This window comes from Macrobrachium rosenbergii, chromosome 4 (genome assembly GCF_040412425.1).
Source record: "Macrobrachium rosenbergii isolate ZJJX-2024 chromosome 4, ASM4041242v1, whole genome shotgun sequence".
Classification (NCBI taxonomy): domain Eukaryota; kingdom Metazoa; phylum Arthropoda; class Malacostraca; order Decapoda; family Palaemonidae; genus Macrobrachium; species Macrobrachium rosenbergii.
This window is the reverse complement of record NC_089744.1, coordinates 45,034,578-45,062,010: the sequence shown is the minus strand read 5'-3', so window position 1 is coordinate 45,062,010 and position 27,433 is coordinate 45,034,578. Positions and strand designations below refer to the sequence as shown.

At 36.3% G+C, this 27,433-nt stretch overlaps 1 protein-coding gene across 1 annotated transcript in view; it reads left to right on the top strand.

Annotated features, from left to right (window-relative positions):
• The window catches only part of LOC136833711 (synaptonemal complex protein 1-like), a 378,221-nt gene that overhangs the window by 123,574 nt on the left and 227,214 nt on the right, over positions 1-27,433 (top strand). The window contains exons 8-9 of the mRNA XM_067095919.1: positions 1,554-1,698; positions 7,565-7,708. Coding sequence (XP_066952020.1) covers positions 1,554-1,698; positions 7,565-7,708 — 289 coding nt within the window. The remainder of the gene's footprint in view (positions 1-1,553; positions 1,699-7,564; positions 7,709-27,433) is intronic.

The following is a 27,433-nucleotide window of genomic DNA, read 5'->3' as shown; positions in this document are numbered from 1 at the left end:
GTGCAACACTCCTTTTTGTCCCTCCACCAAGCATTGCCATCAGAACACTCTTAATTTTATGAAATCGTATATACATTGCTTTTATATCTAGGGTGCCAGTTACCTGCATGTATTGTTGAGTTGTGGATAAGGTGAATGCTGGTGATCTAGGGTCTATTATTCAAATTTTATTAGGATGCTTTTTTACAATTTATAGCAAATTTCTATAAAAAAAAAGTTTCAGTGACAACTGTTGTCAGTAGAATTTCCTAAGTTGAAAATGGATTACAGTAAGACTTAATCACCAGACTTTCAGAAGTTGAAAAATGGATGATGACTATAATCTTCAAAATATGCTGCATGTGGTAAAATTTTAATATGTTTGCAATTTAAACTAGTGGCTGCAATTTCATTGGAATTATATTAAAAATACCATTTGGCAATAGTAAAACCTTTTATGTAAAATACTTTGTATGTTATGTGTCAGTAGGATACATACCTACTATTTTGATTGTCATATTTTTTATATTACATTGCAATGTATGCTTTTATTTTTACTGTTTAAATACTGTAGGAAATTCAGTACATGCTTTTTATTCATGAACAAGTCTTATCCTCAAACTCTATAAAAATTTCATTGACGTGGACAATCAGCCAACTGTTTTTCTTCATGAAAGCTGAAGAAGATACAATATTTACAATTGGGACTGGCAAAAGAAAGCCCATTGCAAAACTCTCGCCTCAGTTTGTAAGTAAACCTCGCCATGAAATACAGTGATCAGCCTCAGCACATAATGTCAAGGTTTTTAACATCCCACTTGTCCAGTTTCATTATATCTCACTGTTGTAAATAAAGAGCCCTGTCCTCAATAAATTGTTTCTTCATCGGAACATTTGAATGATGATTTAATATCAGAGCTTTCAAGCACTGAACCTGTAGAAAAAAAATCTGATTAAGCAGTCCTTTTGTAAAATGATAGAACATTTCTAAAAATTTACTGGTTTTATGAAAGATGTTGGAATTTAGGTTTGATAAGCTTAGCTAATTTATATCATGTTTCAGAGGCATTTAATGTTGTATATAAAGGTTTATTTTATATACTTTTGACAGATTTATCTAAAAAGGGTTTTGGCCCATTTACATAAAGCATTTTTTATTCTTGTACCTCCTACTGAGTATTCCTGTGATGTTTCTTACTCAGTGTGTTCACTCTTGTATTCAACCAGATGACCATGACCACTTCCAGTATTATTCACAGTCCATGTTCTTGGACAAAGTTTTGATTTTCCTTCTTGTACCATGCATCAAGACAAAAAAGATGAGATCAGCATTAACATATGACAGTGATTCATCATGCAGCTCTTGACAGAGACACAGTTGACAGCCATTGCTTTCCTATGTTAATTGAACTTCATTATTTCTGAAAACATTTTGAGATCAAGTGTAGGTTGAAGATGAAAATGACATGTATTTGTGAACTATGAATTAAGACAACTGAATTTGGGAGATGCTATATAGTTGAATGTTAGTCTTTTAAATTTTGTAGTTTCTAACAGACCTCTTGATTTTACAGATTGAAACAAAGCAAAAGTGAATTTCACGAGGCTGTAGAGAAAATAAAATTTCTAAAAAGTGCAAACAATGCCCTTGAAGGGGCCCAAAGTGAGCTGACTGAGAAGCTTGAAGCAGTTACGTCCCTTAAGTTTGAGATTGAAAAGGTAAGTTTACCTTTGTAAATCTGAGGCTGGAAAAGTCCATACAAAGTGTAAAGTATTTAATCATTGTTGTACTCTCTTCTGTGGTATGGTGTTAAATGACAATGAAGTTGTCATTAGCCGATGATACAAGTTGTGGGTTATTTTTCCATTCTGGTACCTCCTACTAGAGGATCTAAAAAATAACAATTTTTATTGTTTCTTATATATATATATATATATATATATATATATATATATATATATATATATATATATATATATATATATATATATATATACATACACATATATATATATATATACATATATATATATATATATATATATATATATATATATATATACATATACACACACATATATATATATATACACACACACACACATATATATATATATATATATATATATATATATATATATATATATATATATATATATATTTTACTGTTACATTCTGAGGCCGGTTGGAAGAATGGAATTGGGCTTTTAATTTACTGCCTTGAAGGCCAACACAAAGCGCTCGGAATGTAAGCGATAAATGGAATGAATATCACATCTAAGTAAACAGAGAGTTGGAGGTCACCATGGGGAAAAATTAACCAGTTATTTAATTTAAACTTAATTAATTTACAAGTGAAGCAATCAGGAAATTAATATGAAAAGGCTGGCTGAGCAGCAATCAAGTAAGCACATACAATGTGCAATAAAATTAGGCAATGTGTAGCAAATTGCTGAATCTGAAAAGGTCACGCCCCTGAAATAGTTTAACACACAAATGAACGTGAAGGGTGTTAATGCAACTCCATTCAATGTTGGGGGGGGAACTGTCTGGTGCCCCGGACTGCTATTCAGAATACTCTTGCATGTGGCAGGATGGCAGTTAACCCTTAAACGCCGACTGGACATATCGTATGTTGACTAAAATTGTCTGTTGGGTGCCGAGTGGACGTACCGTATGTCGACTACAAAAAATTTCAACCTTCGGTCAACCTTGACTTGACCGAAATGGTCGAAAAACACAATTGTAAGCTAAAACTCTTACATTCTAGTAATATTCAATCATTTACCTTCATTTTGCAACAAATTGGAAGTCTCTAGCACAATATTTAGATTTATGGTGAATTTTTGAAAAAATCTTTTTCCTTACGTCCACGTAGTAACTCAACCGAAAATTTCAGAAATTCTTTCATCATTTTGTCGTAATGTTTGCATTGGTTTATATTAGTCATTACATAAATTTTTATATATGAAAATGTGCGCAATTACATGTAAAATACAACAGAAAATAACTGATGGTTGTAGCTTCTATCAGTTTTGAAATATTTCCATATAAATCACGATAAGTGCCAAAATTTCAACCTTCGGTCAACTTGAACTCGACCGAAATGGTCAAAAAACGCAATTGTAAGCTAAAACTCTTACATTCTAGTAACATTCAGTCATGTACCTTCACTTAGCAACAAATTGGAAGTGTCTAGCACAATATTTCGATTTATGGTGAATTTTTGCAAAAACTTTTCCCTTACGTCCGCGCGCAGTAACTCGGCCGAACATCTCAAATTCTTTCGTCACATTGTTGTAATGTTTGCACCGGTTTATATTAGTCGTTACATAAAGTTTTATATATGGAAATGTGCGCAATTTCATATAGAATACAACAGAAAATAACTCATGGTTGTAGCTTTTATCAGTTTTGAAATATTTTCTTATAAATCACGATAAGTGCCAAAATTTGAACCTTCGGTCAACTTTGACTCGACCAAAATGGTCGAAAAATGCAATTGTGAGCTAAAACTCTTACATTCTAGTAATATTCAATCATTTACCTTCATTTTGCAACAAACGGGAAGTCTCTAGCACAATATTTCGATTTATGGTGAATTTAAAAAAAAAAAAATTTTACGTCCTCGCGTTACGAATTCATGCATCATTTTGTAATAATACTTTCTCTGTGTTGCTTTGATTGTTTTACAATTTGTTATATACCAAAGTCATCACAATTTAGTGTACAATACAATGAAAAAAAAAGCTCATTAGCTTTAATCGTTTTGCTCACAGCACGATTTGTATACAATTATATATGAAATTTTTTTTTGTGATGTCATATATTCCAATATTTATATATGATAATGATATTTTTTTCATTTCTGATGGTTGCATACTAAATTTCAGGCAACGATAAAAAAAGGAGCAAAAAATGAACTCAATCTTAAAAACTAAGCGTGCTGTGATTTTTGAAAAAAATTTTTTCCGCTTTGGCGCTAACTCTCAAACTCTCAAATTTGTTGTATTTACATTAACATTGATATTTGAAAATTAGTAAATCATTGTTATAAGCACTTTAGGGGTGTATATACTTAAGAGTAGCAGTTGCATGGGGGTAATCTAAGATGACTGGGTGTTTTTGGGTGTTTTGGGATTTATTTTTGTTTGAAATATTAAATTATTTTAGTAGGATAATTTAAGGTATTTTTTTGTTTGAACTATTAAATCTGGAAGTGAAATGTTAAAATGGGCAATTGTAAATGTTTTAGTTTCAGGGTACAGGTGTTTGGCAGTTTTAAAGCACTTATAAGCATTTTCAGAGGGGAATTTGCATTTTTGCAGTGGGTTTTGGAACCTATCCCCATGAACAAGTGGGGAGCACTGTATGTGTGTGTGTATATGTATATGTATATATATATATATATATATATATATATATATATATATATATATATATATATATATATATATATATATATATATATATATATATATATATAATGTGTGTGTGTATGTGTACAGTATATAGAAAGTATTTAAGTATTTAAACTTTTCTTCTTCCTTGTCTGGAGCACTGTTCTCCAATGTTGTCTTAGGGCTGACTCTCATCTCAAACTCTTGGATAGTTATGTCATCAGTCAGGTTTATTTTGCCACCTACTAATATCAACATGTGCCATAGAAATAACGAGGGTTCATTATGTTCGTTGCATAAAATATAAAAGTTACTTTAACAACAATTATTTTTTTTTTTGTGTAAAGTATAAATATTACTTTACGACAAATATTTTTTCCACTCTTCTTTACCTATCCTGGCTGTTTTTGCTTTCAACAATAGGCAAACAGTGTTGTTTTCTAGTACATTAGTACAGTATCAGGTTTAATACTAGTACTCAGTTTGTAAGGAATTTGATCTTGTCTGCAACTAAAATGCACAGTAGTTTGCCTAGTGCACCTGTGGAATCTTCTGATCTCATAATGTTTAAGCAAGGAACAAATTTATTCCTGCTTTCTACTGACATCTGGATTCAGGTGTATCAGTTTTATTTTTCTTTTCCTCATATTTATTTATCATTTTTTCTTATAACTTGTATCTCTATGCAGGCAGATCTCCTGTTGGCGCTATCTTGGCTTTGTATCATGTTGACTCTTTCCATAAGGGTTTTCAGCTGAAGATTTAAAGAAGGTAAAATCTGGCCTTCTTAGGTATCTGAGGAATGCTAAAAGGGCCAGATGAAGGGGTCTGGGAAGAAGCCACCCTTGTTGGTCAAAATTGGGGTGGTCATAGGATGGGCATCAAGAGAAGAATAATGACTAGGTCTACAAGGAGGTGCAGATCAATGAGAAAGAGTACCAGTTGAAGGATAACGACAAGGTCTACAAGAAGGTGAGATCACTGGAGGAAACAACAGAAGAAGAGAAAATTGGATGGTGCCATTAACTCATTGGTTCAGTCTGTCAGGAGAGACTTGTTGAATTGTCACAGTGTGGGACATAGCACTAGGGCCTGTAGCATGTCGGAGAAGATCCTTAAGAGCTGCTTCTGTTGCATGGAGGAACAATGACCCAATTTATGACTGCTCCTCTGGAAGCATAAGCAAATGTTTTCAGGATGATGATGTGGTTCAAAGCTGGTTTCCTAACTCGCAGGTTCATGAGATAATGATTCCTGTCAGCATTGTTTAAGAATACTCTTAGGAAGAGGATAAAATAAAGCTGCAACTCTGACTGTCAGCGGAGGCACTATGGGAGACTGAGTTGACAGGGAGGGAGTATCTTCCAAACAAGGCCTGGGAACAGAAACAGAAGAGGAAGCCACAAAGGCAGACACAGGTGCCGAAGTACTATAAATCAAAGGCATGGATACAGTAATTTTCCAGTGTTTGGTTTGTCAGCCTAGATTTCATTGTTGTGGGTACAGCCAATACTAAATTTAGCCAGGAGAAGGAGACCCCAGTCAATGTCATGGCAGCTTTGCTTGGCCTTATGAAAGACACAGACTGAAGTAGACATGGAAACCTCAGTCTTATCAGTTGGTAGAGGAGGCAGTGCTGACAAGAGTTGCTGGAGTTGACAGAACTTATCATGGAAACCTGAGTACCTCTTCAAATGTTCCTTAAATGACAGATATGCAGCTCACAGAAACTCCAGTGAAACAAGAGTGGGAGGGAGGAGGTGTGAACATGGGTGTAGCTAGGAAAAAAAAACAGGCAGCACTTGAGCGGAGGCAAGTCATGAACATGAGAAAACACAGTAGTGGTTGAGACATCTAGCAGAATACTGTGCTTCCTGTTCTTGAGCACTCTTAGATTGAAGAGGAGCCATTTTGAACAGAGGCTCAAATGGAAGAAACTTTAGTTTTGATCATAGGATTGACAGTGTGGTTCAGTGACGAAGAGTTAGAGGAGGCATCCAGAGAGGTTTAGGGAGCACAGCACTTGGAAGCTCTCCTTTGGGTGCAGAGAGAAACCACTTTACTTGAACTCATTCACAGAGATGGGACAGATATCACTGCTGCAAAAAGGAGTTGCAAGCATGCCCCTCCAGCCACTCACAAGTACTACACAGAGTCATAATGATAAGGCGCTGTTGAAATCCTCACAAATAAACGAGTACAAATAGTGAGGAACTAATAGTTCACAAAATTATAAATTCATGAACACTTACAAAACAGCAATGATTAGGCCATAAACCTTGAATCAGAACATGAAAATAAAAGTGAAATGAATCACTGCAGAAAGTAATGCTCAGAAAATAGTTAATTGAAGGAAACATTCTATTGTGAAACTGGTATGAAATATGACTGCCCAGTATTTAAAATTACAGTGGCAGGAAATTGTTGATGAAAATTACTTCTGAAGGAATCTCATGACTATGGTAACAAAAAAGAAGTCCAAAATGTAAAGTTAAGAAATCACAGAATGCAAAAGAATAAAAGAAATTACTCAAAGAAACAGAGAATAGAAGGTAACACTCAGTGAAAAATGATGCCTCCAGCCCGAATGTAAAATGACTAAGTAAAAATTTAGAAATTATCTGGATGAAAAATAGGTTTATAGTAAATTAGAAAGTAATTGTAAATTATTGGTACATAACTTAAAATGCAAGACATTACTAATCTTGAAAGAGCAACATGGAATATGCCTGCTCACAACAGTTTTGGGAAAGGGTAATACCTTGGAGGGTGATGAAGCATAGTCTCGGTATGTATATTGTGGTCTTTTTCTTTCTATGACTTATGGGCTGCTCTGTGAGCAAGAACCCTTGCTCTTGCTGGCATAAAGCCAGCTCAGCCAAAAACAAGTTTTTTTTTTCAGGATTCCATAATTTTGTATAAATGGAGAGCCGTTTGCATGGAAGTAATTTTACTTAAAAATTATGGGGTTCATCATGACCTGGGAGCAAATTGAATGAATGCAAGTTTTAAAACAAAAGCCATGCTATATGACCTGGAGGGACTGAGAAATGTTTCATTAGTGCCTGTATTGCCCTTCACAAAAGGCACTGTAGCCACTAAATAATTTGGTCTATCATTGCTACTCATTTCAAGAAATTTCATAATTATATATGCTTTAAAAATAATCTTAACTCCATTTCAGGATGGTGAGCTGAAGAATCAAGTTATTGAAAACTTGCAAGCAGAGAAAAACCGATTGCTGGAGGAAATGGATAAGTTAAATCTCTCTCTTGAGAGGTTAACCATACAGTTGCGTACAAAGGATGAACATTGTAGAACACTTGATGTAAGTAAATAAAATATATTTATTTCTAATTTTACTTCAGTGATAGTCATGATCTATTGAAAGTAATTTTCTTATTTTTAAACAATTTGTAGTTATAAATTATCTTAACAAGATTGTTGAGTCACATTTTCTAAGATCCTCACAGAAAGTGCCCAAAGGATTATTTTGTTCTTGAATGTCAGATGATAATTAGAGGAGTGTCAAGTTCAGGTTGGACAGGTAAGAAGAAACCAAACTGAACAGATGAAGTGTAAGAGGTTGAAAGTAATGCAGCTGGGGCTGGTGGAATTCTGCAAGGAATCTCTAGTATTACAGTCTGACTTCTTGAAACTAGCACTAGTACTACAATCCGACCTCTTAAAACTGCGACCCTTGGGACCAGGCCACTGCCGGACTAAAGAAAATCCCAAATAACAGAAATCACCCCTAAAATACCCCCTATGTAAATAAAGTCTTGCCAGCTCATTCCACATACATGTTGCTGTGTTATCAAATGTGGAACAAAGCTTATGAATAATCATTCATAAGGTTTAGTTCCTTATGAAATTATACCCTACTCCATAATCATCTCCCCAGAAATGCTTACACCTTTACTACATTGGAGCTTAACCACTTTATAAGTGCACTGTCAAATTCTGATCTCCTGGCATCTTTCAGTGTTTTCTGGCACTTCATACGTTTTTGGCTTGTGTTTTCAGTAAAAGTCTGCTGCTTTTGTCTCCTTGAGCCTGAACATTATGTTTTGTGTGTGAGAGAGAGAGAGAGAGAGAGAGACTTTTGGCCTATTGTAGGTTGCTACACTGATAGATATCCATTTGCAAAAGTCAAGTAATAGTTTTATTAAGAGTAATGATAATTTTAATAAAACTGTTGCTTTACATACTGTATGTGATTATATTTCATGCATTATTGTTGTATCGTATAACAATTAAATGATCAACATTGCGATTAGGCACCATTTGCATTCTGGTTATGTTTAGATTCTTAAAATCATCAGCTGATCATGTTATACCGACATCATCACAGCCATAAGTTGTTGAATGAAACACATTTTGGAGATTGTTTTTCGTAAATTATCCAAGCAGGGTTGAAAAATGCAACTTTATTTATTTATAAATGCAGTATAGTAAATGAAGTAAAGGTGTGATTTCGCCAGTATCGGATGTTGTTTTTGCCTCTTCCTAAATGTTTTGCATCCTGCACATTATTCGTTTCTTCAGCCACAGCTACAACTGTAAATTTAGTGGCATACTTTCATAACACTTTCCTCTCTATTGCGTGAAGGATAAATACAGATTGATTTTATTTTTATTATGGAAGTCAGCATTAAAAATTAGCACATTTTTTAACAAGTCAGCAAGTATAATGCAACCCTTAGTAAATGTGTGTTAGTTATGGTAACTGAAACTGGCAAACAGCTGTTTCTCTATTTGATTGTTTATGTCAGTACTTGCTGTTGTTTATACCATTGTCTTGCATGTAGTCGTAAGTGGTTGTTAATTATAAGAAAAAGTAATTAATTCTTAGACAAGTCACAAGATTGGTAAGCCTGATTTATATGGTGATTATTTGTTTTAAGAGACTTAATTTTACGAGATAGAAAGTAACAGTTTAGTTACAAGGATTTGAGATTCTCAGAACATGCACTCAAGCTTTAATTGGAAAATTTGTAAAAGGTTAAGGAGGTTCTTCCACGTGTACTGCAATACAAGGCCCACCAACCTTTCTAGAAGCTTCCAGAAGTTAGCTCTTGTATGAAGATCCGAGAATTTTGTAGTCTCAAATTCCCATAAGATTTCCACATGGTATCTGGTTACTTCTGTTGAAGTGTGAAAGTTTGTTACGAATTTCATTGTTCTTCAGTGGTAAATGTAACTTGCAACAAGCGGTAGCTAGCTTTTTCGTCTGAAGCGAAGTGGCTAGGCAGTGTGTCCTTTCCTTTTCATGTTCAAAAGGAACTTGTGTTAGTAGTAGTAGTTTGCTCGGAGCTTTAACTTTATTATGGCTCCTCTTGGAATTCACATTGAGGCAAGGACACAAAAGTATTACAGGACATTGGAAGAACTAAATAAAAGGATTAATACATGCAAAATAAAAGAACTAATTTATAATGTTAGTAAACAAAAATATCAGTGAGGCAAGAAACGTAAATTTAAATCTGATCAGAATCATGTATGAAAATTCTCATCTCCCGCCAACAATAGGAGTGCAATGACATTGCACATGAAAATGATAACTAAACTACTGAGAAGAAGCTAGAAGACAATTATTTTTTGAGGTCTGCACACCATCTGCTCATTTTGCTCTTGCAAGCAGTGGCAGCGGCTCTTGTTGGATGCGCTCCTGTATCAGAGAAACAGTTTACTGTACTTGGTGAGGAAGGTCTGCATCAGGGACATTTGGTTGAGAACTAGATGGTTCACTTTCCTCACCCTCTTGAGATGAATCTGCATCAGACTGATTGTTAACATCTCTGAAATTGTGAGAGAAAGCTCCATAGTAATACAGATGATTAATGGAATGATGTGCTATGATACCATCACCCTCTTTGAGTTTTACGCTTCTCACATTTTGATCGTGTCCTACTACAAGTTCTAATACTCTACTCAGTAACCAGTAAGGCCTAGTTTTTTCAATTGAGTTCATCTTTAATGACTGGCCCATGAGGAATCCAAATATATTTGTTGAAGTCTTGAGGCTTAATGTTGATCCTTTCAGTGATTCCATCCTGAAGTTGGATGTGAAAGACTTGTTGGTAAGCAATCAATAATCCATTTTGTTCCAAATTATTAACTACTCGGTTCAGAACGGTAAGAGCATCTTTATGATTGGAGGGAACCTTGTCAATAAGGTCATCCTTCCATGGAAGACTGACATAATATTTTTTGTCTTTGTAGGTAATGCCTTGCCGAAAATCTTAAACCTTGGCAAGATCATATTGTGATGATGGCTCAGACTCCTCTTGACAACCCAAGAAGTGTAGGCTGAACACTTGTTTGAGTCCCTGTTCGATGGACCTGTCAGGAAACAAGGTCTCTAATGAAGAGTAGTAAGACTTCCTGGGCAAAAGTACAAAGTTGATTTGAAAAGAAGGAGCATTTTCCACTATAGGAACGATGTTCCGATATTCTAGGTCAGGATTAGTTGCAACTTGTTGATGTGCACTGGTAGGAGTTTAGTTGGTTAGGATAGAGGAAATGCATCACATTTGCATCACATTTCTAAAGGGAACAAGGCCCATTGGTGTACTCCAGGCAGGGCCTGGCATGCACTGAGTAATATGAAGGTCTGGGATTAACTGCAGTACAGCAAACCCTTTGTATTCGCGGGGGATGAGTTCCAGACCCCCCGCACTGGCGAATAGTTAATATCTGCGAATACTTAGAACCTCCCCTCTAAAAATGCTAATAACTGCCTATCTTGATAGTTCAAATACCAAATGTATGCTTAAAGTATCATCCTACATCAAATATGTCATGAATTATTATTGTGTTACTGTATTAATCTTTGAAATTATATTATTATTTCAAAGTCATCTTAAACATTAGTACCCTTAAAAATACATACATACGTACTTCTAACCCTTGTGCTGGCACAGGCAAGAGAGAGAGAGAGAGAGAGAGTTTGTCTCTTTAATTTCACAAGGAATGTTAATCCACTTCTCTGTAAGCAACTGACAACAAAAAATTTATATGATTGATTTTTGTCTTCCAAAGGTGTATTACCTTTACTACAACATTAAAGAGACTCAAACTAGCAGTACCTTTTCCTGAGAGAGAGAGAAGGGCTGAGCTGAGTATCTTTTTATGTATCTATTTATTTCTCACATGCTACCCATTGGCGAGAGAGAGAGAGAGAGAGAAGGTAGAAAAAAGGGAAATTCATTTGATCATGTGGCAAATTCTGTTTTTAGAGGGTACATTTTATGATAAAATAATTATTTACATTGCTAATTTTCAGATGTTAATATTAAGCTTTATAAGATTAAATAATAACATTAAATAGTAAAAATAATAATTCTCTATCTCTCTCTCTCTCTCTCTCTCTTACTGAGATGAGAGAATTTATATGGTGTTTATTTGTTTTTTATGACAAATGATTTACTGAATAATGAATACTAGTTTTCAAATATTAATAATAATATACTGTAATTACAACATTTATGCATCTATATAGTAAGTTACAAAAAATGTTAAACAAATTTCAACCCCAATCTTTTGCTGAGTTTCGGAGCTCAGGAGGGAGGGTGAACCTGTCAGATATGTCAGATTACATTTGTCAGGCTCACCCTCCCCTGTGAGCTCTGAAACTTTGCAAAAGATCGGTGTTGAAGTTTGCGTAAATGTTGTAATTACAGTATATTATTATTATTATTATTATTATTATTATTATTATTATTATTATTATTATTATTATTATTATTATTATTATTATTATTATTATTATTATTATTATTATTATTATTGAAAAGTAGTACTTATTATTAGGTAAATCATTTATTTATACAAAACAAACATAAAAATTCTCTCATCTCAGTAAGAGAAAAAGAGAGGGAGATAATTATTTTTATTATATTTGATGACATTATTTAATCTCATTAAATTTAATATTTGAAAATTAGTACTGTAAATCATTATTTTATCATAAAATGTACCCTCTAAACATGCTTCTTCTTCTTCTTCTTCTTCTTCTTCTTCTTCTTCTTCTTCTTCTTCTTCTTCTTCTTCTTCTTCTTCTTCTTCTTCTTCTTCTTCTTCTTCTTCTTCTTCTTCTTCTTCTTCTTCTTCTTCTTCTTCTTCTTCTTCTTCTTCTTCTTCTTCTTCTTCTTCTTCTTCTTCTTCTTCTTCTTCTTCTTCTTCTTCTTCTTCTTCTTCTTCTTCTTCTTCTTCTTCTTCTTCTTCTTCTTCTTCTTCTTCTTCTTCTTCTTCTTCTTCTTCTTCTTCTTCTTCTTCTTCTTCTTCTTCTTCTTCTTCTTCTTCTTCTTCTTCTTCTTCTTCTTCTTCTTCTTCTTCTTCTTCTTCTTCTTCTTCTTCTTCTTCTTCTTCTTCTTCTGTTTTTAAAATCCATCCTATGGTCCTTTTCCCATGAGCTGTACTGTCCTTCTGTGTTCTTGGATTCTAGTCCTTATTCTCCTACCTGTTTCACCCACATATTTGTCTCCACAATTGTTGCAATTCTCCTTCCAGTTTATTTTTACATACTTTGTTTTTTACGGTGTTGTCAAAGGTATACACAAATTTATATTTAATTTCTTTCGTTTTTTATGTAATTTGGTTCATTTTAGGCATATAAGGGAGGAAAACTATTTTCTTGTTTTCTGTATTCCTTGTACTCTCTGTATTTTCCCTGTAAAAAATCCTCCTAGCTTTGTTGAGTGCCCTTTTTCTGAACCATTCCGGGTATGCTAATGTATCAAAGGGTTCATCAATGTAATTTATTTCTTTATCTACCGTACAAGGGTCACATGTTCTCATTGCCCTAAGAAATTAACCTGCTAGAACACCCATTTTTATATCATGACTATGAAAAGAGAAGAAATGAATATACGAGTTTGTGTGTGGGCTCTATATGTGCTGAATTCATATCTTATTTCTTTCCTTTCTATCAGGATGTCTAGAAAGGTCAGTTTATTATTGTTACTTTTCTCTAGAGTGAATTGGATATTATCAAAACTATTGAGTTCATCTAGAAAAGTTTCTATTTCACTATCATCATCCTGCAGAATGGCAAAAATATCATTCACATATCTCCACCAACCTTTCAGTTTTAAGTTAGGGACATTAACCCTTAAACGCCGAGCCTCTATTTACAAAAACGTCTCCCGTATGCCGGCGGCGTTCGGGAGCTAGCGCCAAGCGGAAAAAAGTTTTTTAAAAAAATCACAGCACCCTTAGTTTTTAAGATTAAGAGTTCATTTTTGGCTCCTTTTTTTCTCATTGCCTGAAGTTTAGTATGCAACCATCAGAAATGAAAATAAATATCATTATCATATATAAATATTGGAATATATGACAGCGAAAAAAAAACTCATATATAATTGTATACAAATCGCGCTGTAAGCAAAACGGTTAAAGGTAATGAGTTACTTTTTTTTAGTTGTATTGTACACTAAATGGCGATGATTTTGGTATATAACAGATTGTAAAACGATTAAAGCAACACAGAAAATATTCTCACAAAATGATGCATGAATTCGTAACGAGCGGACGTAAAAAAAAGTTTTTTTCAAAAATTCACCATAAATCGAAATATTGTGCTAGAGACTTGCCAATTGTTTCAAAATGAAGGAAATTGATTGAATATTACTAGACTAAGTTTTTTAGCTTACAATTGCATTTTTTTACCATTTTGATCGAGTTAAAGTTGACCAAAGGTTGATTTTTTTCTATTTATCGTTATTTATATGAAAATATTTCAAAAATGGTAAAAGCTAAAAGCATGATTTATTTTTTGTTGTATTCTACGTCCTGTTGCCTCACAAATACGCAAACACTCGCCAAAGTTCTGCAAAACACGGATGCGTCAAGATATCACTCTCCGACGATGTGCCGCTGATGCTTTCTGGTGCAAGAAGGAAGAAATTCACGCATGCACGTCTGGGTGACGCTTATAAACAAAACAACAGCGTGATCCATGAACTCCCAGCATCCCTCAAGGCGCGTGATTTAAAACCTTTCGCAAACTAGGCCTATAATTATTTTTCCGCGAATATTTAAAAAAAACATTTTTAGTCAACGTACCATACGTCCACTTGGCACCCAACAGACAATTTTAGTCGACGTATGGTACGTCCAGTAGGCGTTTAGGGTTAATATTAGGAACTAGATTGGTCTCAAAATATTCCATATATATATTAGCGAGTATTGGTGATAATGAGGACCCCATAGCTACTCCATATTTCTGTTTGTACAGGTGTCCCTCAAACAAAAAATAAGTATCACTAACACACAATTTGATCAACTCCAGGAAGACACTTATTTCTATGCTTGGATTGAAAATGCCCTCATTATGTTTAGTCTGTAGAAATTCTAAAACTTTATCTAAGGGGACATTGGTGAATAAAGCTACTACATCAAAACTAACCATGTGTCCCTTTATATTGTTCTTAACTTTCTCTATGAATGTTTAATATGCGATTCTGAAAATTTAGCTAAGCTTTTTGTTAGGAGATTTCATACTAGAAACAATAGGGCGTAGTGGGCAGCCATCCTTGTGTATTTTGGGGTTGCCATATATGTATGCAAGTTCAGGTAGTTGACTTGAGAAAAATTTATTGCGTAGCGTGTCCTTCCCATCACTTAGTTTACTGATTATTTTCTTCGCATTCTGGTTGAAGGTATTCTGAAGCTTTTGGACTGTGGGAGGATTCTCTATTTTAGCGTAGATAGTTTTATCATCTAGTAGCCTGTACATTTTATCCCTATACTGAACTATTCATGTTAACAATGCTGCCCCCTTTGTCAGCTTTCAAAATTCTAATATCTTTGTAACTTTTTAATCTCAGTAGAGCAGTGCTAAATCTCACTGGCAAGATATCTCCAAGTTTGTTTTCTTTACTCCCCATCATCACTCCTCTGAGAAGACATATACAAAAGCAATAACATCAGTCATAGGAGGGTAGTGGAAGGGGCACTCATCAGAGAGATGAAAGTGATAGAAGGAAACAAAGGATTTACCTCAGAAGATCCCTTGAGCCGAGCTTTAATATTAAAAGAAGCTAAGATCGACCCTTCTGACCTGGAGGTTAGGTCTCCTGCCCAACAGACCAATGGTGACTACTCACTTACCACAAGGGTTAATCCCACTGACCATCAGATCAGGATATCAGACCGACAGGAGGAGATTAACAACTCTCAAGAGAATGGAAACCAGGACAGCCATCACATAAATGACAGCACAGGGAGAAGAAGTTCCAGAAGATTGCTGGGCCTTGAACCAGCCTGACTACTTTCACATCTCTTGAAAAAGGGTCACAGTTAGGACTTGAAAGTACTCGAGATTCAAGTAATATGTAAATATTTACAAGTAAACAAGTTATACACAGGAATCCTGTGGGTTTCTCTTTCCATTATTATTATTATATTATTATTATTATTTAATCTTATTACAGGCAGTCCATGGTTATCAGTGGGGATTCTGTTCCTGACTGCGTGGCGATAACCAAAAATCACCGATAATAGCACCGACCCCTGGTTATTGGCACCAGTAACCAGGGATCGGTGCCACCAATAAGTGGGGATTGGCGCTGATAACTGGAGATCAGCGCATATCGGCGCCGAAAATCCAGTTATTGTTGTCGCTAGACAAGAGCCATAAAATTGGATTGCCAATAACTGCGGACTGCCTAATCTTAACAATATTTGAAAATTAGTAAATTATTTTCTTATCATAAAAAATGTATTTAGTCATGAAAATAACATCAAAATACGCTAATTAGTGAATATTTCTTGACGAAAAAGTCTGCGAATTGCAGAATTTCTTGTGAATAATTTATAGAGTCTGTATGTTCCACAGAAAATCTCGCAAATCAGTGAGTCCATGAATCATGAGAATGCGAATACGGGTTGTTTACTATGTCAACTCCAACTCAACCCTCAAGGGGTATACTTTTACCATTTGAACCCAGGGATGGTTCAGCTAGAGAATAACCTTCATTGATGATGATGTTGATAGCCACATCAAGCCGAGAAACATGCAACTGATTGTCAAAATCAGGATCAGCCAACATATCAATAGGAAACCTTTTCCCACCAGGGATAGATACATATATTAGACATTCACCAAGCTGATGCTCGGAAGCACCCGAAAAGTAAGTGACATAATAGCATGTAGAAGGCTTGCTCATAGGCCTCCTAATCTCCTCAGCAACAGACTTCGACAGATAACTTCTCAGACTTCCTGTATCTAGAAGGCACCTAACAGTGCAAGAGGTATTAACACCATGACATTTTATAGACAACACAGGAAGCAGAAAAGATTGGTAACAAGCCTTCAGGTGTTGAACATTATACACAGATTTGTGGATGTCCCACCATTACTGTTGTTAGGGGATAATGCAAAAATGCAAGCATATGATATGCAAACAATATATCAAAAACTAAGTTTATTGTCCTTACCAGGACAAGAATTTGAATCATGTGTACTACTAGTGCACAGTGTGTATAAGCCAAGTGAAGAGCACCGCCTTTGACGGGCAACTGATTTCTCAAATTTGGTGCATTCGATCGTGCCATGTCCAACTCCACTAAAAAACTTGCAGTGTTTGATATTAGAACTATTAACATTACTGTTTACATTGTGATTCGTAGGGCAGGTACCATTTGGAACAGGTTTAGGTTGAGTAGTGAGGGTGAAATTTTCTGGTGTTGTTGGGGATTTGATTTTAGAAGCATTTGAATTTTTCTGGCACTTATTTATATTTTGATTTACTCAATAATCCTTCACAGGACTGCCTTTCTTCTCAGCATTAGCATTACCTTTGGGATCTGACGTTCGACTTAATGTCTTAATAATGTCTCTGTAGTGATCAAACAGATCTACAATAGAGGGGTAGTTGTTGTTTACTTTGTGAATGAACTCTCTTGTAATTGTAGGGGGTAATTTAGCAAATATTGTGTGACTTAGTAATTTACAACCTGAAAAATCAACATCTGACAGGTCTACATTATACAGTACTGTTTCATCTCATGCACAATGGCTCTACACTCATTAATGAAAGTACGAACACCCTCGAATGAGACATCAAATTTTGGTTAGAGTTCAATTACCGTATATACTCGCCTATCGTGCGACTTTTGAAGACATAATTTTGAAGCTAATTTTAAGGGGGTCACATCATACACGAGATATAAAATTTGCGTAATATTCACATAGTATTGTATTATAAAATACTGTATAGACATAATGAATATGCATCTTTTCCATGGCTTTTAAAAAGTTATGCTTTACTTCACTGTATCCAATAATCTTGTGTGTATTCTCATATCACTCTTGTATTATGAAATACGAACATAGTGATCAGTGTTGGAAATCAACTGAGGGCGATTACTCAGTAAATTTATTTTGCTGTATTTAATTCAGTTCAGAGCAATTTTCTACAGTATATTGGACAAGGTTATATTTCATTGTATGAAGCATTTTTTAAAATACGCCTTGTTGTGAACTAAATTTAGTTATTTTTTCGTTAATAGATGGCGTTGGGGGCCATGTTTTTTGTGTAAAGAAATCAACAGACTCCATTCACTATTTTCACTTGATTTCATCATAATACGAGCTTTACATATTTATCTTTTATCGGCATGAATACTTTTCTCATCCATGTTGCTGATGCACGATAATTTATAATCATTAGCAGCTTGAACATGGTTTTTAAGCTTCAGCTACAACTTGCAGCTTAAATTTAGCAGTATATTTCCTTGTCGATCTTTTCTCCACAGTGAATAAGGGTACAGTATAATGTATTCTCATATTACTACAAGTACACAATCCTTTATCAGTCAAATAATCATGATCATGGCAACGTTCAAAGTTAGTGCTGTACACACAATTTGGGATGGAAATGTCTGTAAATAGAACAGAAGTACAAGGCTGTCATTGACTAACAAGTCACCATGGCAACCAGCCAGCCAGTCATGTTTTAGCTGTATTCTGTCTGAGTTTACCCCCAATAGGTCTATTAAGGGTAACCTCAGGGTGCACCTGTACAGGTCTGCACTGTTAGAGCCCTTTCCCCATGTGCTTAGCATAGATTCTACTACTGAAGTTTTTAGTTCTCTTCTTGCAGTCCTTTGCACTGCAAAGACCTGCTCCTGCAAGGTCCCCTATTACCTGGTTCCTGAAAAAGGCTCTGCAACTTCTGTCATCTGCTTAATTCAGTGCGCCCAGTGCAATCATACTAATATACTTCAAGAGGCAGTCTTCTTGACTACCTTGTCAGCAGGAGTCCATATCCATGAACTTAACAAGAATGGGAGACATGTTGAAAAGAAAATCCCCAACTCTTCAAGGGGATCTCAGTGTTACAGATAGGACATTATTTCTGGTCTCAGTATTCCAGGTTTACCTAGATGTCATGGTTTACATCCTACCACTAATAAGCCACTATCACTTCATGGGTTGACAATTACCTTAGGGTCCCTAATTAAAAAAGGAGTACCCTCATGATGTCCTGCAGGTGGGCACCTTGTTGGCTTTTATGAGGAACATCTCTTCAGAAGAAGTTTCTTAGTTGGAGTGGTCATCAGAGACAGTGTTCCTGAAACATTACTGTCATGAGATGGAAGAGGCCTGACTGCAGTGTGAGTATGTAGGTTGTAGGATATGTCTCACCTCAAAGGTCCACTAGCAGACAGCAAGGGCCCCTCTGATGCCATGGCATGTACTTCTAAGATATTGTTTGCACGTAACAGTTATCCAGCATCCCATATTGACATGGTTAGGCAAGTCACCTTGTAAACTATGCGCTTGCTGTGTATGTGCTCTCTCTCTCACACAATTTTTTTTTCAGTAAGAATTTGGTATTTGCTTGCCTCTCTCTTAGGGTTATTCTTTATAAAAAAAATTGAGAGAGAGAGAGAGGTTACAAAACATAAAGTAAGTGGGTAGTTTTGTAAGAGACCTCGTCGTGCCGATCACGGTCTCTTTCAAGCACACGTGTGTACCTTCGGAGGGACCCAGACAAAAATAAGAGCATCCCTTTTTCTCTCTCTCAAGGAACTCAACTTCTACCATACAGTATTTCCGTCTGTTTCTCCCTAACCATTGTTGTCTCGATTTATGTACAATCACCACTACTTGCATTGCCATGCAAGCATTCTAATCGTGTGTACTCATAATGTTCCACCGAATCTTTTGTATCAAACTGTATGCATGTTTCTGTTTGTGAAGACGCCAAACGTCTCGCCGTTTCACATGTATTATGCTACTGCATTACATTCATTAATCTGTCTCGAATCTCATGCAATTGGCCATATGTGGAATTTCCTGGCCTTTCCATTGATATATGTTTTATCACTGTACGTTTATTATGTCTCTCACAATTGCCATCTGTTTGTGTGCCGACAAACACAGATGTCCAGAACATTACCTCTGTTTTGCCCTGTCTGTGTGCAGATGCTACTTTGCAGCTCGCACCAGTCAATAACAACTTCGAAGATTCTGTACATTGATTTAGTAAGGAACCACCAATAAGCCAGTCAACACCCAGCCAGTATGTCACTCAATCCCTTCCTTACAGTTTCTGTAACTCAATGCATATGTGTACATATACACATACGAATGTTGAAAAAATGTGAGGAGACACTACATTGCTGTATTAAGTACAATGCTATATAGCATTAAATATCTATGAAAATAATATGCTAGAGAGAGAGACAGTGAGATGAGGCTAACTCCAGCATGAGTGTAATATATTGTAATGTGATGCTCATATAAATGAAGACAGGCTCACATCCACAAACTAAAGATATTAATCACATACAGAACAAAATCTTACTTTGAAGATGACAATATAAACAACAGTGCATCAGGTACAATACATGTCAATCAAAATCCAAAATTATGTTAGGTCATGTATTGTAAATTTTGTGTAATCTTGCCTTGAATGTAGTGATTGAACCATAATGAATCCCCAGTGGGGTTGTGGTGACTGGGGACATAGTAGTTAGAGTCAGAATCCTTGAATTCTTTCCCTGTGAGGGGTAGTGCCATCAGTGCATCTCACCTGGTGCACTGTAGGCATTACTTCAGGTTCTTTGCAGCATCCCTTCAGCCCCTAGCTGCAACCCCTTCCACTCCTTTTATTGTACTTTCACTACATTTTCTTTTTCTTCCATATTACTTTTCACCCTCTCCTAATAATTGTTTCATAGCATAACTGCAAGGTGTTCCTCTTGATACACCTTTAAAAATCTTTTTACTCTCACTTTCCATTTCAGCGCTGAAGGACTTCATAGGTCCTAGTGCTTTGCCTTTGGCCTAAATTTTGCATTCCGTTCCATTCCGTGAATTCTGTGGGTATAAAATGGCGTAAACAGTGATTTTTTAAGGTCAAGGGGTGTGGTGGTGGTAGGCTGAGGCAGTTGCACTTCTTTTAGCTTCAAATCTTAGAATCTCAAAGTAAGTGCTTGCATAGTTTAAAAATAAATAAAGAGGGAAGCAGGGAGCAATCATAAAAATAAAAAAAGAGGGAAGCAGGGAGCAGTCATGTGAAAAAAATCCATGTAAGAATTTTTCATGTTTAGTTAACAATGATTTCCTATTGTGTAATACAGATATGAGTACAACTACACTTCTTTAACCACAGCTCTTAGAATTTCAGAAAATGTGCTCACTGTAAAACAAAATCACATTTAAAAAAATATTGTAAGGAACTGTGTTTATACATTTATTAGCAATGACTGGCAATAGTGTGATTCTGAAATACAGGTACAGATGCATGCAATTACACTTTAACTAAACATTTAAGAATTTTTAAACACATGATTGCCAGATGAACAAAGAATGATTTCACTTTTGAAATGTTACAAAGAATAACACTTTCTTCACTCTTAAAATATTACTTTTTAAGCATTGATTAAGCAATGTGTCGCAAGTAAATCTCATTGTGATTGTATTGTACACTGTAGTTAGAGCACAAAAGATCACAGTGATAAAAAGTCCAGATGTATGAAGCATTTTTACTTTTACCGGACTCATAAGCATCCAACAAGTAATGAAATTGGATAAGTTGAGGTCCTTTGATTTGAGGTGCCGCTGTATAATCAACACCAGGAATGACCCAGCATTACAAAGATTATCATAGTGCATCCTTGATAAAGTTGACTGGTCAGAATTCCATAAGTTGAATGATATTAAAGAATATGCATGAGAATTGCAGACAGTAGCTGAGACCATTAACCCTTAAACGCTGACTGGACGTATCGTAAGTCAACTAAAATTGTCTGTTGGGTGACGAGTGAACGTACCGTACGTTTACTACAAAAAATTTCAACCTTCGTCAACTTTGACTCGACCGAAATGGTCGAAAAACACAATTGTAAGCTAAAACTCTTACATTCTAGTAATAGTCAATCATTTACCTTCATTTTGCAACAAATTTTGAAGTCTCTAGCACAATATTTCGATTTATGGTGAATTTTTGAAAAAAAAATTTTTCCTTACGTCCGCGCGCAGTAACTCGGCCGAACATCTCAGACATTCTTTCGTCACTTTGTTGTAATGTTTGCACCGTTTTATATTAGTCATTACATAAAGTTTTCTGTTGGCAGAGGTGAGAAGTGACCTCTTATGGTGGTTGGATGACCAGAACCTGACGGTAGGAACTCCTCTTCATTCACCCCCCTCCAGATCTTCTGTTCTTAGATGCATCCTCTGAAGGTTGGGGTGCTCATCTGAAAGAACTGACTTAAGGGGTGTGGAGCTATCAGGACGAGCAACTCCACATCAATGTGTTGGAGTTGAAGGCTGCCTTCATGGGTCTTCAGGAATTTCAGGAGAGGGTTGTAGGTCACTCCGTCATTCTGTTGTCAGACAACACTACAGTGATAGCTTGTATTATGCCATCTTCACTCTCTTGACAGGCAAATTACACCAGTGTGTGATCGACAGCTCAGTGGAGCTCATGGTCCGGTACATTCCAGGCAAAAGGAATGTAGTGGCCAACAAACTAAGACATTAGGGACAAGCTCTAGGTATGGAGTTGTCTGTGCATCAGGACGTAGCAGGCAGGCTGTTTTGTCAGTGGGGAAGACCCATGTTAGACCTCTTCATCACAAGGTTCACCCGGAAGCTAGAGGTTTTTTGTTTGGTGGTCTCAGATTTGTTCGCTGTAGTGGACTCTTCAACATCCTTGGGACAACCTGGAAGTTTATGCCTTCCCTTTATTCTGCCTGATCTGTCATGTCCTGAACAGAGTGGTGAGTTTCAAGAATCTCAGGATGACCCTAGTAGCTCCTTTATGGCCTCAAGCAGAGTGGTTCCTGGATCTTCTGTCTGTGCTTTCAGCGGCGCCAAGAGAGATTCCTCCTTGGCACATTCTTCTCTGCCAACCTCACGTAGAGAGGTACCACCAGTCGGTAGGGTCCTTGTCTCTTCATGGCTGGAGGTTATCCAGTATCACTCATAAAGGAGAAGTTTTTCTGGCAGAGCAGCAACTCAGACATCCGGCTACCTCAGGAGATCTTCTTCAGCCGTTTACTAGGGCAAGTGGGCCGTCTACTGTGATTGGTGTCGTTGATGGGGTTTCTCTCCACTTGGGACTTCTGTTCAGCAGATAGCTGACTTCCTAATCTATCGCAGGACAGAGAAAGGCCTTTCTGTTTCTGCTATCAAGGGCAACAGGGGTGCCTTAGGATTAGTTCTCCGTCAGAAGATGTGGACATCTCTTCATCCTGGGAAATCTCTATGTTGTTCAAAAGCTTTGAGCAATCTTGTTCTCCTAGGGAACTCAAGCCTCCTATGTGGGACCTAACTCTGGTACTGGGTAGTCTCACTCGAGCTCCGTTCGAGCCGCTAAGTCAGTCGTCAGATAGGGATTTGACTTTAAAAACAGTCTTCCTCCTGGCCTTAGCTTCTTCGAAGAGAGTTGGTGAGCTCCATGGTCTGCATTATAATGTCAGACATACCAGTGGTTGGGGGTCGGTTGCTTTCGAATTTGTCCCGGAATTCGTGGCTAAGACTCAAAATCCCTCGGTTCAAGATGACGGATTTCCCGCGTTCTCCATTCCTTCCTTTAGGGATTTTGTTGACAACGATCCTCAGGAGTTACTGCTTTGCCACGTCAGAGCACTGTGTTGTTACCTGAAAAGGACTCGTCACCTAAGACCTAGGTGCCGTAGACTTTTCATTAGCACAGGCCGTACCAAGAAAGAAGTGTCCAAGAATACTATTTCGTTTTGGCTACATGAGGTTATTAGACAAGCCTATGCTTCAACGTCAAGTTCTCTCTCCAATACCATACGTGCTAAAGCACATGACATCAGAGGAATAGGTTCCTCTCTGGTATTTAAGAACTTGTCTGTTCATAGGATTTTGAATGCTGGTTCTTGGCTCCATCAGACCACTTTCACTTCCTTCTGCCTGAGGGATGTTACCCACAAGTCCTTGGACACTTTTTCCTTGGGTTCAGTGGTGGCTGCTCAAGTTGTGTAGCTCATCCAGTGTCCCAGGCGGGACCATTTGTATCTTGCTTAAGATGATAGTGTGAAAGAGAGAATGAATGAGATGACTGGTTTCTTTTCTCTCCTTTTTCCCTTTCTTCTTTACCTATGGGTGGTTTTGACGAATAACACATCATACGTTGCAACTGGCTTGATACAGGTGATTGTTGCAGCCAAACTGTTACAGCATTTAGATGTTCCATACAACATACAAATATGCTTCTCAGTAGCCTTTACTTCTCTCTCCAACCAGGGGAGTGCCTCCAGCAAGGGGAGTGAGAAGTGGTGACAAATCCTTTATGTGTGGCTGACAGGGTTTGTTGCTTGAACAGATATGGTTCTCTTTGACTTCTGTATATGCAATGAATCTAACAGTCTGCATTGTACTTTAGCCCAGTGAATGGGTGTAAGATACCCTCTTATCTAACAACTCCTTTGTTAGAACCCTAATTTTTAGGAAGGTTGATTGGGTGGGCCAAACCTCCAGTCAGTTCAGGATTCTCATACCTCCCTTCAAGTGTGAGTCTATCCTATTGTTAAGACCGAAGGTTTGTTCCGCGTATGAACAAGAGACAAATTTTTTATTAATTTGTATATTTCATAGCTAACAAACGTGAGGTCTTAGCATAGACTGCCCTGTGTCTAGCTGCCCCTCTTATGTCTTATCCGGGGTTGGAAGAAAGCCTGATGTGTCACAAGGTTCCAGCTAGGTCTCTGACTCACTGCCACCTCATCTGTGTATTAGATGCCAGATGCCACATATTCCTTGCATATACGATTTTGATTGTTTTTTAACTGGTTTCCAGCTGGCTCCAGAAGATTTATCCTAATGTAAAGACCTCAGGTTTGTTAGCTCTGAAAAATACAAAATAATTAAAAATTTATCATTTTTTATTTCAGGAGCCACATTTTTTATCTTGGTTGTGCTTTAGCAATATCCGAACTAAATCATCTTGGTTGTTAGAACCCATTTTTTCTGAATACATTAGTTTTGAAATCCCATGAAGCTGGTTCTAAATGGATGCTGCTTGTTTTGCACGTGTCCGTTTTTTGTATGTACCACCCGAAATTTTAGCATAGTGAATGCTATTTTATTCAGTATATAAGGACATATTTATTTTAAACTGAATTATACTATTTTTTATTCTTACATTTTTTCGAACACTCAGGCTGAGTGTCATACTGTCCTGTTTGGGAACTATCAAATATAAGCCATTACTTTCATGTACTACTGTTTTGTTTACCCATTGTGTCAGATATCCCTTGTGGTCAAAGTCAGTTAACCCTTTAACGCCGACTGGACGCATTTTACGTCGACAAAAGTCGTCTGTCGGATGCCAAGTGGACGTAAAATACGTCGACTATAAAAAGTTTTTTAAATATTCTCGGAAAAATACTTACAGGCTTCGTTTGCGAAAAATTTTAAATCGCACCTTGAGGGATGCTGGGAGTTCACGGATCACGCTGTTGTTTTGTTTACAAGCGTGACCCAGCTGCGCATGCGCGAATTTCTTTCTTATCCCAAAAGAAAGCATCAGCTAACTCTGCTGAAAATCTCAGAAATTCTTTAGTCACTTTGTTGTAATTTTTGCACCGTTTTCTGTTAGCCTTCACATAAAGTTTTATATATGAAAATGTGCACAATTTCATGTAGAATACAACAAAAAATAACTCATGGTTGTAGCTTTTATCAATTTTGACATATTTTCATATAAATCACGATTAGTGCCAAAATTTCAACCTTTTGGTCAACTTTGACTCGACTGAAATGGTTGAAAAATGCAATTGTAAGCTAAAACTCTTACATTCTAGTAATATTCAGACCTTCATTTTGCAACAAACGAGAAGTCTCTAGCACAATATTTCGATTTATGGTGGATTTTTGAAAAAAACTTTTTCCTTGTGTCCGTGCACGCTAACTCTGCTGAATATTTCAGAAATTCTTTAGCCACTTTGTCGTAATTTTTGCACTGTTTTCTATTAGCCGTTACATGAAGTTTTATTTATGAAAATGTGTGCAATTTCATGTAGAATACAACAAAAAATAACTCATGATTGTAGCTTTTATCAATTTTGACATATTTTCATATAAATCACGATTAGTGCCAAAATTTCAACCTTTGGTCAACTTTGACGCGACTGAAATGGTCGAAAAATTCAATTGTAAGCTAAAACTCGTACATTCTAGTAATATTCAATCATTTACCTTCATTTGCAACAAACGAGAAGTCTCTAGCACATTATTTCGATTTATGGTGAATTTTTGAAAAAAACTTTTTCCTTACTTCTGCGCTAAGTCTGCTGAAAATCTTGTAAGAGCCTGACGCCGTCTCTTCCAAACACGTGTGTTTGTGTGTTCGTCGTCCATCGGAGTGGACAAGACTACAAGAGCATTTCGTTTTCTTTCTCTAAAGGAATGCAATTTCAACCATACAATATTTCCGTCTTGTTTCTCCCTAACCATTGTTGTCTTGATGTATGTACAATCACCACTACTTGCATTGCCATGCAAGCATTCTAATCATGTACTCATAATGTTCCAACGAATCTTCTGTATCAAACTGCGTGTATGTTTTTGTTTGTGAAGACGCCAAACGTCTCGCCACTCCGATGGACGACGAACACACAAACACACGTGTTTGGAAGATATGGCGTCAGGCTCTTACAATCTCAGAAATTCTGTAGTCACTTTGTCGTAATTTTTGCACAGTTTTCTATTAGCCTTTACATAAAGTTTTATATATGAAAATGTGCGCAATTTCATGTAGAATAAAAAACAAAAAATAACTCATGGTTGTAGCTTTTATCAATTTTGACATATTTTCATATAAATCACGATAAGTGCCAAAATTTCAACCTTCAGTCACCTTTGACTCGACCGAAATGGTAAAAAAATGCAATTGTAAGCTAAAACTCTTACATTATAGTAATATTCAATCATTTACCTTCATTTTGCAACAAACGAGAAGTCTCTAGCACAGTATTTCGATTTATGGTGAATTTTTGAAAAAAACTTTTTCCTTACGTCTGCGCAAACTCTGCTGAAAATCTTGTAAGAGCCTGATGCCGTCTCTTCCAAACACGTGTGTTCGTCGCCCATCGGAGTGGACAAGACTACAAGAGCATTTCGTTTTCTTTCTTTAAAGGAACACGATTTCAACCATACAATATTTCCATCTGTTTCTCCCTAACCATTGTTGTCTTGATGTATGTACAATCACCACTACTTGCATTGCCATGCAAGCATTCTAATCATGTTCTCATAATGTTCCAACGAATCTTCTGTATCAAACTGTGTATATGTTTCTGTTTGTGAAGACGCCAAACGTCTCGCCACTCCGATGGACCACGAACACACACGTGTTTGGAAGAGACGGCGTCAGGCTCTTACAATCTCAGAAATTCTATAGTTAATTTTTCGTAATTTTTGCACAGTTTTCTATTAGCCTTTACATAAAGTTTTTTATATGAAAATGTGTGCAATTTCATGTAGAATACAACAAAAAATAACACATAGTTGTAGCTTTGATCAATTTTGACATATTTTCATATAAATCACGTTAAGTGC